The 16,868-nt window shown below is 44.5% G+C and overlaps 1 protein-coding gene across 11 annotated transcripts in view; it reads right to left on the bottom strand.

The window, feature by feature from the left end:
* Nucleotides 1-1,178: 1,178 nt before the first annotated feature.
* LOC110489369 (pumilio homolog 1) overlaps nucleotides 1,179-16,868 on the bottom strand; it is a 69,574-nt gene continuing 53,884 nt past the window's right edge. For 4 of the 11 annotated variants that reach the window (XM_036971533.2, XM_090227474.1, XM_036971531.2 and 1 more), the window contains exons 18-24: nucleotides 14,955-15,084; nucleotides 9,089-9,223; nucleotides 5,450-5,587; nucleotides 4,332-4,457; nucleotides 4,016-4,137; nucleotides 3,702-3,894; nucleotides 1,187-2,644 (exon numbers count right to left, since the gene is read on the bottom strand). In XM_036971533.2, the coding sequence (XP_036827428.2) occupies nucleotides 2,513-2,644; nucleotides 3,702-3,894; nucleotides 4,016-4,137; nucleotides 4,332-4,457; nucleotides 5,450-5,587; nucleotides 9,089-9,223; nucleotides 14,955-15,084 (976 nt within the window). In that variant the 3' untranslated portion in view covers nucleotides 1,187-2,512. Of the gene's footprint in view, nucleotides 2,645-3,701; nucleotides 3,895-4,015; nucleotides 4,138-4,331; nucleotides 4,458-5,449; nucleotides 5,588-9,088; nucleotides 9,224-14,954; nucleotides 15,085-16,868 lie in introns of all 11 variants that reach the window. The other 7 variants (XM_090227476.1, XM_036971534.2, XM_090227475.1 and 4 more) reach the window with 5 other exon arrangements.

The raw sequence follows: 16,868 nt of genomic DNA on the forward strand, positions 1-16,868 counted from the left end.
TGAGTTCTGTTGTTGAGGTGGTGAGTTCTGTTGTTGAGGTGGTGAGTTCTGTTGTTAAGGTGGTGAGTTCTGTTGTTAAGGTGGTGAGTTCTGTTGTTAAGGTGGTGAGTTCTGTTGTCAAGGTGGTTAGTTCTGTTGTTGAGGTGGTGAGTTCTGTTGTTAAGGTGGTGAGTTCTGTTGTTAAGGTGGTGAGTTCTGTTGTTAAGGTGGTGAGTTCTGTTGTTAAGGTGGCGAGTTATGTTGTTAAGGTGGCGAGTTCTGTTGTTAAGGTGGTGAGTTCTGTTGAGGTGGTGAGTTCTGTTGAGGTGGTGAGTTCTGTTGTTGAGGTGGTGAGTTCTGTTGTTGAGGTGGTGAGTTCTGTTGTTAAGGTGGTGAGTTCTGTTGTTAAGGTGGTGAGTTCTGTTGTTAAGGTGGTGAGTTCTGTTGTTAAGGTGGGGGGGGGGGGGCTTTGTACAAGTACTACGCAGTATAGAAAGGACTTTTCAAAACAAAAATTTGATATTACAATTTACAATATACAACAACTCATATGTCACAAACCAGGAGGTGAGAATATGCACCGAAATGCACAAGAGTTTCTCAGAGGTTTTTTTAAACAGTTTTTTATTTTTTATATATAGATATATAGATATATAGATATATAGATATATAGATATATATATCGTCTGATACCAAAAAGGGTGGTAAATCACTTTTACATTACAAGGGTTTACAAATGTACAATTATACAGTCAGAGATGTGTTCACTACTAGGATACATTATAGATAGTCAACATCAAAAACCTGAAAAACTAAAGTTTTTTATATTTATATATATGCAAAGGTCTACACCAGTATACACACGCTATATATATATATATATATATAAAAAAGCAGGACTGAAAACTAACCTCCCATGTTAAATGACTTGCTGGTAAGCACATGGCTTGTGTGTTTGTGTATGGGACTATGGGTTTGGTGACGTATTCAGTCAAATTAAAGACGTTCCATCCCATACTAGCGATACGACACAGAACTGTGAATGCCACAGCAGTAGCAAAAAAGTGAAATTATTCTAGTTTATCCAAAAGACAAATAAAGAAAAACAGGGAGAAGGAACGAAGGGTGGAGACGTACCTCACCTCCCCCTCCCTCCTCCCTGCAGCAGGGTGGGTACGTATCTCACCTCCCCCTCCCTCCTCCCTGCAGCAGGGTGGGTACGTATCTCACCTCCCCCTCCCTCCTCCCTGCAGCAGGGTGGGTACGTATCTCACCTCCCCCTCCCTCCCTCCTCCCTGCAGCAGGGTAGGGACGTACCTCACCTCCCCCTCCCTCCTCCCTGCAGCAGGGTGGGTACGTATCTCACCTCCCCCTCCCTCCTCCCTGCAGCAGGGTGGGTACGTATCTCACCTCCCCCTCCCTCCCTCCTCCCTGCAGCAGGGTGGGTACGTATCTCACCTCCCCCTCCCTCCCTCCTCCCTGCAGCAGGGTGGGTACGTATCTCACCTCCCCCTCCCTCCTCCCTGCAGCAGGGTAGGGACGTACCTCACCTCCCCCTCCCTCCTCCCTGCAGCAGGGTGGGTACGTATCTCACCTCCCCCTCCCTCCTCCCTGCAGCAGGGTGGGTACGTATCTCACCTCCCCCTCCCTCCTCCCTGCAGCAGGGTAGGGACGTACCTCACCTCCCCCTCCCTCCTCCCTGCAGCAGGGTGGGTACGTATCTCACCTCCTCCTCCCTGCAGCAGGGTGGGTACGTATCTCACCTCCCCCTCCCTCCTCCCTGCAGCAGGGTGGGTACGTACCTCACCTCCCCCTCCCTCCTCCCTGCAGCAGGGTGGGTACGTATCTCACCTCCCCCTCCCTCCTCCCTGCAGCAGGGTGGGTACGTATCTCACCTCCCCCTCCCTCCTCCCTGCAGCAGGGTAGGGACGTACCTCACCTCCCCCTCCCTCCTCCCTGCAGCAGGGTGGGTACGTATCTCACCTCCTCCTCCCTGCAGCAGGGTGGGTACGTATCTCACCTCCCCCTCCCTCCTCCCTGCAGCAGGGTAGGGCTTGGTTGGGAGACGGGCTAAAACTAACCAAGGCTTCCTGTTTAGACACAGGCTCATACCAATGGGTTACCATGGCGATAAGAGTGGGACGGGAAAAGGAGGGGGGTTGGAGTAGGCAAAGAGGGTTCTACATGTCATTTGGGGGGGGTAGGTAGGGCAGCAGTTTACATGATCTCATTAGGAGGGGAAAAGAGAGAGAGGGGGGGGGGGGGTTTAGGGTTTAGACCATCGGGTGGTAGGAAATAATAGGTTGTGTGTGGGGTAGTAGTTAACATGTCATTTTTCATGTAGGGTATATAGGGGTTATGGTATAAAAGACGTGACATTCCAATACAACGTCAGCTGTACACAGAGGGTCCGACATGTTGAATCACCACCGTTCCTCCACCAATCCAGCAGGTGATGTACTGAGCACTGTCCCACGTTCCCGTCCGGCCCGTCTTGTCCTCAAGTGTTAAGGTGTGGAAAAGGGTAGAAGGTTTACATGATGCCGTTGGGAGGGCCACAGAGAGGGCCCAGGTCCACTCCATTCTTCATGTAGTATTTCTCCAGCTTGGCCAGGATGTGTTTTCCATACGTATACTTCCTCAGAGTGGAGACGTGGGGCCGGATCTGAGGGGAGATGGCCAGACAGAAATAAGCAAACTGAGGAATCGTTGCGTTAAGACAAATCTAAAAAAAGGCTAAAATCTTGATTATGTAAATGGAAACCTGGTTAATTCAGGAAAACTGTCAAATCCCGGAAGGGTTCTACTTCCTCCTCTCTGCCACAACAAATCAATTCAGACGCTGGCCTCATTTACAGGGAAAAATGTCATCATTAAGTCACCATTTTATTTCAGCGTGCTCTCTCGAAAGTACTTCTAGGCCTATTCACAATGCTATTGGGCTGGATGCTGATAGGGGGAAACATGCTGAATGATAGTCAAAGCTTTTCTTTTAGGCTATTTAGAGAGAGAAAAAAAATAAGTCCTGGATGCTTTGACAGCAATAGACAACATGAAATCTACCAATTAGATCCCGGGCTGCTTAAGTGGGCGGCGCCCATCATTGCTGACCAATTAGATCCCGTGCTGCTTAAGTGGGCGGCGCCCATCATTGTTGGTTCAGAAAACATTCCAAAAGTATGGAAATCAGCGCGTGCTGCCACTCCATAAGGGTAGTGAGCTTAATAATGAATCGGCCCATTTCAAGGCTTCCTTGTCTAGCTAGCTAAGATGTACCTGAGAAATGCATTTGAATGTAAACCAATCAGGGTTTAGGCCTGGGCACAGCACCATTACAGCAACCACTTTAGTTTGACTAGGCAAGTCAGTTAAGAACAAATTCTTATTTACAAAATTGTCCAAAACTACGTTGGAGGCAGTTTATGGTAGAGAAATTAACATTAAATTATCTGTCAACAGCTCTGGTGGACATTCCTGTAGTCAGAGTGCCAGTTGCTCACGCTCCCTTAAAACTAGAGATATCTGTAGCATTGGGTGGTGTGACAGAACTGTACATTTTATAGTGGCCTTTTATTGTTCCCAGCACAAGGTGCATCTGTTCAAATAAAGGTTAAATAAAAAACTCCCAGTCGCTCAAACTACTTCAGACCAGTCGCTCAAACTACTTCACACCAGTCGCTCAAACTACTTCACACCAGTCGCTCAAACTACTTCAGACCTACCTTGTGCATGATGATCTTTCTCTGTGTGGGTTCGGCCACGTCAATCATTTTCTGCACCACGTAGTTGGCATACTGGTCCTTCATCATGGTGTACAAGGCGCTGTGGGGCCCCTCCGTCAGGCTACACACCTCGTCTATCAACACGGCCCGCTCTGCACGCGACGCATGGCTCACACACTTCTCCACTACATTACTGCAGAGAGAGGGAGGGAGGGTTAACTGACTTAGTGACAAACGAAGGTGTACATTGTTTAAAAAAAAAAAAAAATGTATCAATATGATTCATTGATGTGTGTGTGTGTGTGTGTGTGTACCTGGCAAACTTGTGTTGGCTGAGCCCCAGTACGTTTCCTCTGATCTCAGCTACGATCTTACTCTTGTCCTCCGCTCTGCCGTGTTCTAGCACGTGCTGGATCACATAGTTACCATACTGGTCCTAGAAGAGAGAAGGGAGAAACGGCTATATTACACAGAGTTCTGCATTAACGTTAGCTACTTGGTGAAGCTGAACACTTGTTTCCACAAAGGTTCAAGTTCTAGCCGTTTTTCAGCCTAAACCACGATACAGAAGGTCGGTGTGATGACAAATGTCCTCATCTTGACATCAGTAGTTTTGTGGGCGTGTGCTACCTGCACCAGTTGCTCCGTGTGTTGGTGCAGCTCCTCCAGAATGGACAGGGTCTGGTCTGGAAGACAGTGTTCTAGAATACGCTGGATCACTCTACAGCCGTAGGGGTGGGTGGAGAGGGCAAACACCTGCAGAGAGACACACACACACACACACACACTTTATACACACAAACCTACACCTTCAAATCTTTGTTCACACACACACACACACACACACACACACACACACACACACATTTTACACACAAATCTACACCTTCGTTCACACACACACTTTATACACACAAACCTACACCTTCAAATCTTTGTTCACACACACACACACTTTATACACACAAACCTACACCTTCAAATCTTTGTTCACTCAAGTCACACACACACCAGTGAAAGACAGATGACAGCCCATTCCTGATGACCTATTTAACCAACTAGACAAACAATCAATCACTAACAATCACACAACTGACTATCTGATGGGTAGGAATGAAACAAGTGGAAATCCAAGAGCCCAATCAAATGACTTGATACACAGACAACCTGTGTGTGTTATATAAACAACAATGTAGTTGTCTTCTCCAGCAGTCAAAGCACAGGCTCAATATTCTCTTTAAAAACACACACACACACACACTACTATACACACACACACACACACACACACACACACTACTACACACACACACTACTACACACACACACACACACACACACACACACGCGCTTTATGCTAATTATGACATTTAGTCAGTGGATAAAAGATAGCTGCCGCTGGGCTGCTGTTGCCGTTACCATGGTGACCCACCTGTCCCCTGTGGGCGATGATGATGTGTGTGTGTGTGTGTGTGTGTGTGTGTCTCTGCAGGTGTTTGCCCTCTATACTTACTTATTTGATAATTTGTTTCAGTGATTGAAAATCAGCAAGTCTTACTGAAAGGCAATGACATATTATGCATTTGCTCACACTTAGTGTGTGTGTGTGTGTGTGTGTGTGTGTGTGTGTGTGTGTGTGTCACCTACCTGTCCCTTGTGGGCGATGAGGTGTGTGTCACCTACCTGTCCCTTGTGGGCGATGAGGTGTGTGTGTGTGTGTGTGTGTGTGTGTGTGTGCGGTCACCCACCTGTCCCTTGAAGGCGTCGATGATGAAATGTAACGCGTGGGGCTGAACACACTCGATACACTTCTGCACCACGTGGTTGCCGTTCTGATCCTTCACACACTTCAACACGTGACCGTCCAACTCCCGTACCATCTCACTCTGCAACACACACACACACACACACACACGGTTACATCAAATACTTTGAGGTCAAAAATTTGCATTTCTCAAAAACGCAAGAATCAAAACCAAAAAACCTCTGCATTTTAAACCATTTCACCTGCGTTTCATAGTGAAAGTCAACTCAATAGTGATCAGGAAAATATAGTTCTCCTTTCACAGAAAATACTGCAGTTCAACTCGGCAGAGAAATAGGTTCCTTTTCATCAGACGACAACAGAAGTGCAACGCTATTAGGCTGGTAGGCTAAATGTGCTAACAATGAACGGTCTTTTTCCCCAAAACGATGCATAGCCATCATATTTCTACTGTTTTGATTAAAGTTCATCTTCAATTTTACTGTAGATAAGTAGGCTACACAGGGAAAAGTAGGCTACACAGAGAAAAGTACCAGGGAAAAGTAGGCTACACAGAGAAAAGTACCAGGGAAAAGTACCAGGGAAAAGTAGGCTACACAGAGAAAAGTACCAGGGAAAAGTAGGCTACACAGAGAAAAGTACCAGAGAAAAGTAGGCTACACAGAGAAAAGTACCAGAGAAAAGTAGGCTACACAGAGAAAAGTACCAGAGAAAAGTAGGCCACACAGAGAAAAGTACCAGGGAAAAGTAGGCCACACAGAGAAAAGTACCAGAGAAAAGTAGGCTACACAGAGAAAAGTACCAGGGAAAAGTAGGCCACACAGAGAAAAGTACCAGGGAAAAGTAGGCTACACAGAGAAAAGTACCAGAGAAAAGTAGGCTACACAGAGAAAAGTACCAGGGAAAAGTACCAGGGAAAAGTAGGCTACACAGAGAAAAGTACCAGAGAAAAGTAGGCTACACAGAGAAAAGTACCAGAGAAAAGTAGGCTACACAGAGAAAAGTACCAGAGAAAAGTAGGCTACACAGAGAAAAGTACCAGAGAAAAGTAGGCTACACAGAGAAAAGTACCAGAGAAAAGTAGGCTACACAGAGAAAAGTACCAGGGAAAAGTAGGCTACACAGAGAAAAGTACCAGAGATAAGTAGGCTACACAGAGAAAAGTAGGCTACACAGAGAAAAGTACCAGGGAAAAGTAGGCTACACAGAGAAAAGTACCAGGGAAAAGTAGGCCACACAGAGAAAAGTACCAGAGAAAAGTAGGCTACACAGAGAAAAGTACCAGAGAAAAGTACCAGGGAAAAGTAGGCCACACAGAGAAAAGTACCAGGGAAAAGTAGGCCACACAGAGAAAAGTACCGACACAGAGAAAAGTACCAGAGAAAAGTACCAGGGAAAAGTAGGCCACACAGAGAAAAGTACCAGGGAAAAGTAGGCCACACAGAGAAAAGTACCAGGGAAAAGTAGGCCACACAGAGAAAAGTACCAGGGAAAAGTAGGCCACACAGAGAAAAGTACCAGAGAAAAGTAGGCCACACAGAGAAAAGTACCAGGGAAAAGTGCCGACACAGAGAAAAGTACCAGGGAAAAGTGCCGACACAGAGAAAAGTACCAGGGAAAAGTGCCGACACAGAGAAAAGTACCAGAGAAAAGTAGGCTACACAGAGAAAAGTACCAGAGAAAAGTAGGCTACACAGAGAAAAGTACCAGAGAAAAGTGCCGACACAGAGAAAAGTACCAGAGAAAAGTAGGCCACACAGAGAAAAGTACCAGAGAAAAGTGCCGACACAGAGAAAAGTACCAGGGAAAAGTGCCGACACAGAGAAAAGTACCAGGGAAAAGTGCCGACACAGAGAAAAGTACCAGGGAAAAGTGCCGACACAGAGAAAAGTACCAGGGAAAAGTGCCGACACAGAGAAAAGTACCAGAGAAAAGTAGGCTACACAGAGAAAAGTACCAGAGAAAAGTAGGCTACACAGAGAAAAGTACCAGAGAAAAGTGCCGACACAGAGAAAAGTACCAGAGAAAAGTAGGCCACACAGAGAAAAGTACCAGAGAAAAGTAGGCCACACAGAGAAAAGTACCAGAGAAAAGTGCCGACACAGAGAAAAGTACCAGAGAAAAGTAGGCTACACAGAGAAAAGTACCAGGGAAAAGTGCCGACACAGAGAAAAGTACCAGGGAAAAGTGCCGACACAGAGAAAAGTACCAGGGAAAAGTACCAGAGAAAAGTAGGCTACACAGAGAAAAGTACCAGGGAAAAGTGCCGACACAGAGAAAAGTACCAGGGAAAAGTAGGCCACACAGAGAAAAGTACCAGGGAAAAGTGCCGACACAGAGAAAAGTACCAGGGAAAAGTAGGCTACACAGAGAAAAGTACCAGGGAAAAGTGCCGACACAGAGAAAAGTACCAGGGAAAAGTAGGCTACACAGAGAAAAGTACCAGGGAAAAGTAGGCCACACAGAGAAAAGTACCAGGGAAAAGTGCCGACACAGAGAAAAGTACCAGGGAAAAGTGCCGACACAGAGAAAAGTACCAGGGAAAAGTGCCGACACAGAGAAAAGTACCAGGGAAAAGTGCCGACACAGAGAAAAGTACCAGGGAAAAGTGCCGACACAGAGAAAAGTACCAGGGAAAAGTGCCGACACAGAGAAAAGTACCAGGGAAAAGTGCCGACACAGAGAAAAGTACCAGGGAAAAGTGCCGACACAGAGAAAAGTACCAGGGAAAAGTGCCGACACAGAGAAAAGTACCAGGGAAAAGTGCCGACACAGAGAAAAGTACCAGGGAAAAGTGCCGACACAGAGAAAAGTACCAGGGAAAAGTAGGCTACACAGAGAAAAGTACCAGGGAAAAGTGCCGACACAGAGAAAAGTACCAGGGAAAAGTGCCGACACAGAGAAAAGTACCAGGGAAAAGTGCCGACACAGAGAAAAGTACCAGGGAAAAGTGCCGACACAGAGAAAAGTACCAGGGAAAAGTGCCGACACAGAGCGCTGTCCGCTGACAAAACGTTGGTGAATTCTCACCGGAGTGGAGAAGTGCAACTGAAGCATAAGAGTCTGATGCCGAGCAGAAATTACAATAAGAACTATTTTAGATCTGCGTTTACAAAACACAGCAAGATATTGCTTATGCGTTTGACCTTCTTCCTCTCCGCTAAAAAAAAAAAAAAAATCACAACCCCTGAGATGTCTGGCCTTTTGGTTCTATGAGGAATTGATTTTTGTAATAACCAGGATTAACAGTCTGACACGTACAAGCATATTTATCCTCTTAAAACAACACCGCTGTCTGACTAGCCTCTAGTGTAGTTGTTTTTACTAGGCACGTCACTTAAGAACAAATTCTTGATTTACAATCACGGCCTATCCCGGACGACGCTGGGCCAATTGTGCGCCGCCCTATGGGACTCCCAATCACGGCCGGATGTGATACAGCCTGGATTCGAACCAGGGACTGTAGTGATGCCTCTTGCACCGGGTGCCTTAGACCGCTGCACCTGACTCTACACACACACCTTACTGTTTGTGTGAATATGAACAGTAACAGAAGCACAGGCTTCTCGTACACAATGTGTGTGAGCACGTACGCACACACACACACCAGTTGAATACGTACTATAACTTGTTGGTCTGAGGGGATGAACTCCAGCGCCTTCTGGATGACTCTACAGCCATACATCTGAAGGGCCAGAGACAGGACATGACCCCTGATCCTCTCGGCTACAGCCAGCTTCTGGTCCACACTGCCAAACTACAGAGAGAGACAGAGAGACAGAGAGAGAGACAGAGAGAGAGACAGAGAGAGAGACAGAGAGAGAGACAGACAGAGAGAGAGACAGAGAGAGAGAGAGAGAGAGACAGAGACAGAGACAGAGACAGAGACAGAGACAGAGACAGAGACAGAGAGAGAGAGAGCAAGTCAGTTAAGAACAAATTCTTATTTTCAATGACGTCTTAGGAACGGTGGGTTAACTGCCTTGTTCAGGGGCAGAACGACAGATTTGTACCTTGTCAGCTCGGGGGATCCAATCTTGCAACCTTACAGTTAACTAGTCAAACGCTCTAACCACCTGCCTCTCATTGCACTCCACGAGGAGACTGCCTGTTACGCGAATGCAGTAAGAAGCCAAGGTAAGTTGCTAGCTAGCATTAAATAAAAAACAATCAATCATAATCACTAGTTAACTACACATGGTTGATGATATTACTAGTTTATCTAGCGTGTCCTGCGTTGCATATAATCGATGCGGTTATGTATCGTTGCTCCAATGTGTACCTAACCATAAACATCAATGTCTTTCTTAAAATCAATACACAAGTATATGTTTTTAAACCTGCATATTTAGTTAATATTGCCTGCTAACATTAATTTATTTTAACTAGGGATAATGTGTCACTTCTCTTGCAACAGAGTCAGGGTAAATGCAGCAGTTTGGGCCACCTGGCTCGTTGTGAACTGTGTGAAGACTATTTCTTCCTAACAAAGACAGCCAACTTCGCCAATTGGGGGATGATTATAAACAAAAGCGCATTTGCGAAAAAAAGCACAATCGTTGGACGACGGTACCTAACCATGAACATCAATGCCTTTCTTAAAATCAATACACAGAAGTATATATTTTTAAACCTGAATATTTAGCTAAAATAAATCCAGGTTAGCAGGCAATATTAACCAGGTGAAATTGTGTCACTTCTCTTGCGTTCATTGCACGCAGAGTCAGTGTATATGCAACAGTTTGGGCTGCCTGGCTCATTGTGAACTAATTTTGCCAGAATTTTACATAATTATGACATAACATTGAAGGTTGTGCAATGTAACAGGAATATTTAGACTTAGGGATGCCACCTGTTAGATAAAATACGGAACGGTTCCGTATTTCACTGAAATAATAAACGTTTTGTTTGAGATGATAGATTCCGGATTTGACCATATTAATGACCTAAGGCTCGTATTTCTGTGTGTTATTATGTTATAACTAAGTTTATGATTTGATAGAGCAGTCTGAGCGATGGTAGGCAGCAGCAGGCTCGTAAGCATTCATTCAAACAGCACTTTAGTGCGTTTTGCCAGCAGCTCTTCGCTGTGCTTCAAGCATTGCGCTGTTTATGACTTCAAGCCTATCAACTCCCGAGATGAGGCTGGTGTAACCGATGTGAAATGGCTAGCTAGTTAGCTCGCGCTAATAGCGTTTCAAACGGCACTCGCTCTGAGACTTGGAGTAGTAGATCCCCTTGCTCTGCATAGGTAACGCTGCTTCGAGGGTGGCTGTTGTCGAGGTGTTCCTGGTTCGAGCCCAGGAAGGAGTGAGGAGAGGGACGGAAGCTGTACTGTTACACTGGCAATACTAAAAGTGCCTATAAGAACATCCAATAGTCAAAGATATATAAAATACAAATGGTATAGAGAGAAATAGTCCTATAAATACTATATTAACTACAACCTAAAACTTCTTACCTGGGAATATTGAAGACTCGTGTTAAAAGGAACCACCAGCTTTCATATGTTCTCATGTTCTGAGCAAGGAACTGAAACGTTAGCTTTCTTACATGGCACATATTGCACTTTTACTTTCTTCTCCAACACTTTGTTTTTGCATTATTTAAACCAAATTGAACATGTTTCATTATTTATTTGAGGCTAAATGGATTTTTATTGGTGTATTATATTAAGTTAAAATAAGTGTTCATTTAGTAATTGCCATTATTACAAATACATTTTTATTTAACAATTTTTTATATTATATATATATATTTTTTTAATTATTATTATTATATATATATTTTTCTTTAAATCGGTAGCAACTTTTTTTGGTCCTCCAATAATCGGTATCGGCGTTGAAAAATCATAATCGGTCGACCTTTAGTTTACACACAGACCTGTTACAAATCAGACAACTCAAAGAACTTCTGGAGAACCTACCTGGCAAACAACTAAATACCCCCCCCCCCCTCCCCCACCAACACACGGGTCTGATACAAACACATGTGCTGCAAATACACAAAACATTAAGGACACCCGACTGACCAGGGTAGGTGCCTTTGAACAGGATATGGTAGTAGGTACCTTTAAACAGGATATGGTAGTAGGTACCTTTAAACAGGATATGGTAGTAGGTACCTTTGAACAGGATATGGTAGTAGGTGCCTTTGAACAGGATATGGTAGTAGGTACCTTTGAACAGGATATGGTAGTAGGTGCCTTTAAACAGGATATGGTAGTAGGTACCTTTAAACAGGATATGGTAGTAGGTACCTTTGAACAGGATATGGTAGTAGGTGCCTTTGAACAGGATATGGTAGTAGGTACCTTTAAACAGGATATGGTAGTAGGTGCCAGGCGCACCGGTTTGTGTCTAGAACTCAACCCTGCTGGGTTTTTCACACTCAACAGTTTCCTGTGTGTATCAAGAAAGGGTCCACCACCCAAAGGACATCGCCAACTTGACACAACTGTGGGAAGCATTGGATTTAACAGTTGATTTGGGCTCCCGAGTGGCGCAGCGGTCTAAGGCACTGCATCTCAGCGCAAGAGGCGTCACTAAAAGTACCTGGTTCGAATCCAGGCTGTATCACATTCGGCCGTGATTGGGAGTCCCATAGGGCGGCACACAATTGGCCCAGAGTTGTCCAGGTTAGGGTTTGGCTGGATTTGGGTTTGGCTGGAGTAGGCCATCATAAGAATTTGTTCTTAACTGACTTGTCTAGTTAAATAAAGGTTAAATAAAAAATAAATAAAATAAACAGCATGGGCCAGCATCCCTGTGGAACACTTTCGACACTTTGTAGAGTCCATCCCCAATGAATTGAGGCTGTTCTGAGGACGAAAGGTGAGGGAGGTGCAACTCAATATTAGGAAGGTGTTTAGAACACTCAGTAGGGATGAACATTTTGGAATCGGATGACATTAGCTAAAAATGCCAACATCGGTATCGGCCCGATGTCTAGTTTAACACAGATGTCAATACCTTCATAACGTAGGTACATGACATAATGACGCAACGTAACATTTTGCGCTACACGTGCACCACAGCATTCCTAACCTAGCCCACAATGTCTGCTGTGTGGATGGAGCAGTCAACAAGTCCAGCAGTCATTTGAAAGAGTAAGAACATTTCAGCGAGACAACTCAAAGGCCGAAATCCATTAACGGCAAGATAACGGAATTCATTGCCCTTGACAATCAACCGTTCTCTGTCGTGGGTGATGTTGGCTTTTGCCAACTGGTCGAGCAGCGCTACACACCACCAAGTGCACTGTTTTTCAGAGGTTACCCTACTGGAGTTACACAGTAATGGGGTCAGTGCTATTAGCTGCACGACATACTATGGGACACCTTCAGGGTCTTTCAAATCAAATGTATTTATATAGCCCTTCTTACATCAGCTGATATCTTTGCGGGTCTTTGCGCGTCAAACGAGATACACATTGCCAATAACACTATTTGACGGGTTAAATAAGCTATTAATTTGACTCTTCAAAACAACATTTAATAATATTTAGACTATTATTTAGACAAGGTTGGAATGTGACGCAATGAAATGGGGTATCAGTCCACTCAGTGACACCCACAGAACACAACTGTGAAGAGTTCACGCAAATATTAGCGTTGTAGCTCTGTGACTGTGACTGTGTGAAATCACCTCCAGTCAGCCTATTGTGTGTATTGACATTCTTATTGCACTGTACAGCTTTACCTAAGGATTGAGGATCAATGAAATGGGGTATCAAGTCCACTCAGTAAGGATTGGGAATCAATGAAATGGGGTATCAAGTCCACTCAGTAAGGAATGAGGATCAATGAAATGGGGTATCAAGTCTACTCAGTAAGGATTGAGGATCAATGAAATGGGGTATCAAGTCTACTCAGTAAGGATTGGAGATCAATGAAATGGGGTATCAAGTCTACTCAGTAAGGATTGGAGATCAATGAAATGGGGTATCAAGTCTACTCAGTAAGGAATGAGGATCAATGAAATGGGGTATCAAGTCTACTCAATACCCAAGATATTTTTTCCCAACGTCGTCCTCAAAGTTATCAGACTCCAAAACATCCACACAGTATGGGTTTTTCCTCTGGAATGGTGTTCAATACACAGAGCAGGTTGACAATAAATGTGGCTCAATTCACAGTTGTTTCAGAGTCCCACAATAAGAGCTACGACACGAATGTTTCTCTGGGTGTCCCTGAGTAGACTGATACCCCATGTCATTGATCCACAATCCATAGGTAAGGCTGTGCGGTGAAATAAGGGATGTCCCCAATGCAATTCTATCGTCTAATACATCCAGTGTGATTTCAACAGGTTGTCAAATTAACAAATGATTGTCTTTTGTTGATTTTATATAACATTCCAACCTCGTTTAACATGATCTATTCAATTATGGCACAATTCTACTATTTGTATTCATTTGCATGACTGTTAATGACATACTTTTATTTTGAAGGCTAACCGCAAAGTCCACAAATGTGGCTAATCGTTATTGTTGCTAGCTTCACATAGATGGGTCCGACCAGCATTAATCAAACAAGAACTGTCTTATAAATCAGAGTTATTTTAGATGATGACACCTAGCTATATAGTTAGCTAGCTAACTACAGCTACTGAAATAGATTGTCGTTTTACTATGTTTTTGGGGAAGAACATTATTTGCATCCATGCGCTAGCTTTTTTTTATGACCAGCACTGTAGGTGCGAGAGACAACTTTACCAGCATCATAGCATACAGCATCATAGCATACAGCATCATAGCATACAGCATCATAGCATCACAGCATCATAGCATACAGCATCGATGAATTGTTGTGACATATGAAATACGAGTGATAGTGTAATCAATGTGTAATAACTATGTAAAAACATGTATGAACGCCACGTTAAACTACTATGTGACATGCAGTCATACTCCGGTCCTGATTGGTCAAATAGTGGATCTTTTTTGACACGCAAAGACCCCAACGGTGTTCCATAGAAATCCCGGGTTGAGAATGAAACGTCTGAACAACCAAACAGCACAGCAAGTAAGTGACATAAATAGATTTGGATTATGTTTCACTGGTAATGGGGACATACGGAAATGACAACAAAATTACTTTTTGGTCAGTGTGTGTGTGTGTGTGTGTGTGTAACCTGTATTTAACTAGGCAAGTCAGATAAGAACAAATTCTTATTTACAATGACAGCCTATCCCGGCCAAACCCCGGACGACGCTGGGCCAATTGTGCGCCACCCTATGGGACTCCCCATCACAGCCAGATGTGATACAGCCTAGAATCGAACCAGGGACTGTAGTGACGCCTCTTGCACTGCCTTAGACCCCCCGCGTCCATGTGTGTGTCAACTATTTAACTGTACTAAAATATTTAACTGTACTAGAATATTTAAAAGGCCACTAAAATTTTAAAATATCGGTATCTGGGTTTTTTTTGGGGGCAAAGAAAATATTGGATATCGGTGCATCACTAATACTCCGTGTACACACACCTCAAAGAACTTCTGGATGACGTAGTTTCCGAAGACGTCGACCATGAGTTGGTAGGCAGCCTGGAGGATCTCACTGAACACCAGCTGACGCTCCGCTGAGCTGGCCCTCTCCAACTTCAACTGGATAAACCTGGAGATTCACAACACTCAAATTCAAATGTTCCTATATTTACTCACAGGGATAAAGAGAGAGAAAGAGATGAGAGAGAGGGAGATGAGGAGGATAATGAAGAGGGGGGGGGGGCAGACAACATCTGGACTCAATCAATAATGATAAAAGACAGTAGGTCGGAGGTTTGGTACCAGGGTTTTGGTATTGGGCAGGGATGATGAGATTGTTTGTGCTATATTGCTGTGACATTTTTTGAATATGGCCATAGGTGTGTCTCTCTACCTGCTGCCCTGCTGGTTCTGGCTGAACTCCATGATGTGTGTGTCTCTACCTGAACTCCATGATGTGTGTCTCTACCTGAACTCCATGATGTGTGTATCTCTACCTGAACTCCATGATGTGTGTGTCTCTACCTGAACTCCATGATGTGTGTGTCTCTACCTGAACTCCATGATGTGTGTATCTCTACCTGAACTCCATGATGTGTGTGTCTCTACCTGAACTCCATGATGTGTGTATCTCTACCTGAACTCCATGATGTGTGTGTCTCTACCTGAACTCCATGATGTGTGTGTCTCTCTACCTGAACTCCATGATGTGTGTGTCTCTCTACCTGAACTCCATGATGTGTGTGTCTCTCTACCTGAACTCCATGATGTGTGTGTCTCTCTACATGAACTCCATGATGTGTGTGTCTCTCTACCTGAACTCCATGATGTGTCTCTACCTGAACTCCATGATGTGTGTCTCTACCTGAACTCCATGATGTGTGTGTCTCTACCTGAACTCCATGATGTGTGTGTCTACCTGAACTCCATGATGTGTGTGTCTACCTGAACTCCATGATGTGTGTGTCTCTACCTGAACTCCATGATGTGTGTGTCTCTACCTGAACTCCATGATGTGTGTGTCTCTACCTGAACTCCATGATGTGTGTGTCTCTACCTGAACTCCATGATGTGTGTCTCTACCTGAACTCCATGATGTGTGTCTCTACCTGAACTCCATGATGTGTGTCTCTACCTGAACTCCATGATGTGTGTGTCTCTACCTGAACTCCATGATGTGTGTGTCTCTACCTGAACTCCATGATGTGTGTGTCTCTACCTGAACTCCATGATGTGTGTATCTCTACCTGAACTCCATGATGTGTGTATCTCTACCTGAACTCCATGATGTGTGTGTCTCTCTACCTGAACTCCATGATGTGTGTGTCTCTCTACCTGAACTCCATGATGTGTGTGTCTCTCTACCTGAACTCCATGATGTGTGTGTCTCTCTACCTGAACTCCATGATGTGTGTGTCTCTCTACATGAACTCCATGATGTGTGTGTCTCTCTACCTGAACTCCATGATGTGTCTCTACCTGAACTCCATGATGTGTGTCTCTACCTGAACTCCATGATGTGTGTGTCTCTACCTGAACTCCATGATGTGTGTGTCTACCTGAACTCCATGATGTGTGTGTCTCTACCTGAACTCCATGATGTGTGTGTCTCTACCTGAACTCCATGATGTGTGTGTCTCTACCTGAACTCCATGATGTGTGTCTCTACCTGAACTCCATGATGTGTGTCTCTACCTGAACTCCATGATGTGTGTCTCTACCTGAACTCCATGATGTGTGTGTCTCTACCTGAACTCCATGATGTGTGTGTCTCTACCTGAACTCCATGATGTGTGTGTCTCTACCTGAACTCCATGATGTGTGTGTCTCTACCTGCTGCCCTGCTGGTTCTGGCTGAACTCCATGATGTGTGTGTCTCTCTACCTGAACTCCATGATGTGTGTGTCTCTCTAC

This window comes from Oncorhynchus mykiss, chromosome 30 (assembly GCF_057628025.1).
Source record: "Oncorhynchus mykiss isolate SJ-2025 chromosome 30, ASM5762802v1, whole genome shotgun sequence".
NCBI classification, from domain to species: domain Eukaryota; kingdom Metazoa; phylum Chordata; class Actinopteri; order Salmoniformes; family Salmonidae; genus Oncorhynchus; species Oncorhynchus mykiss.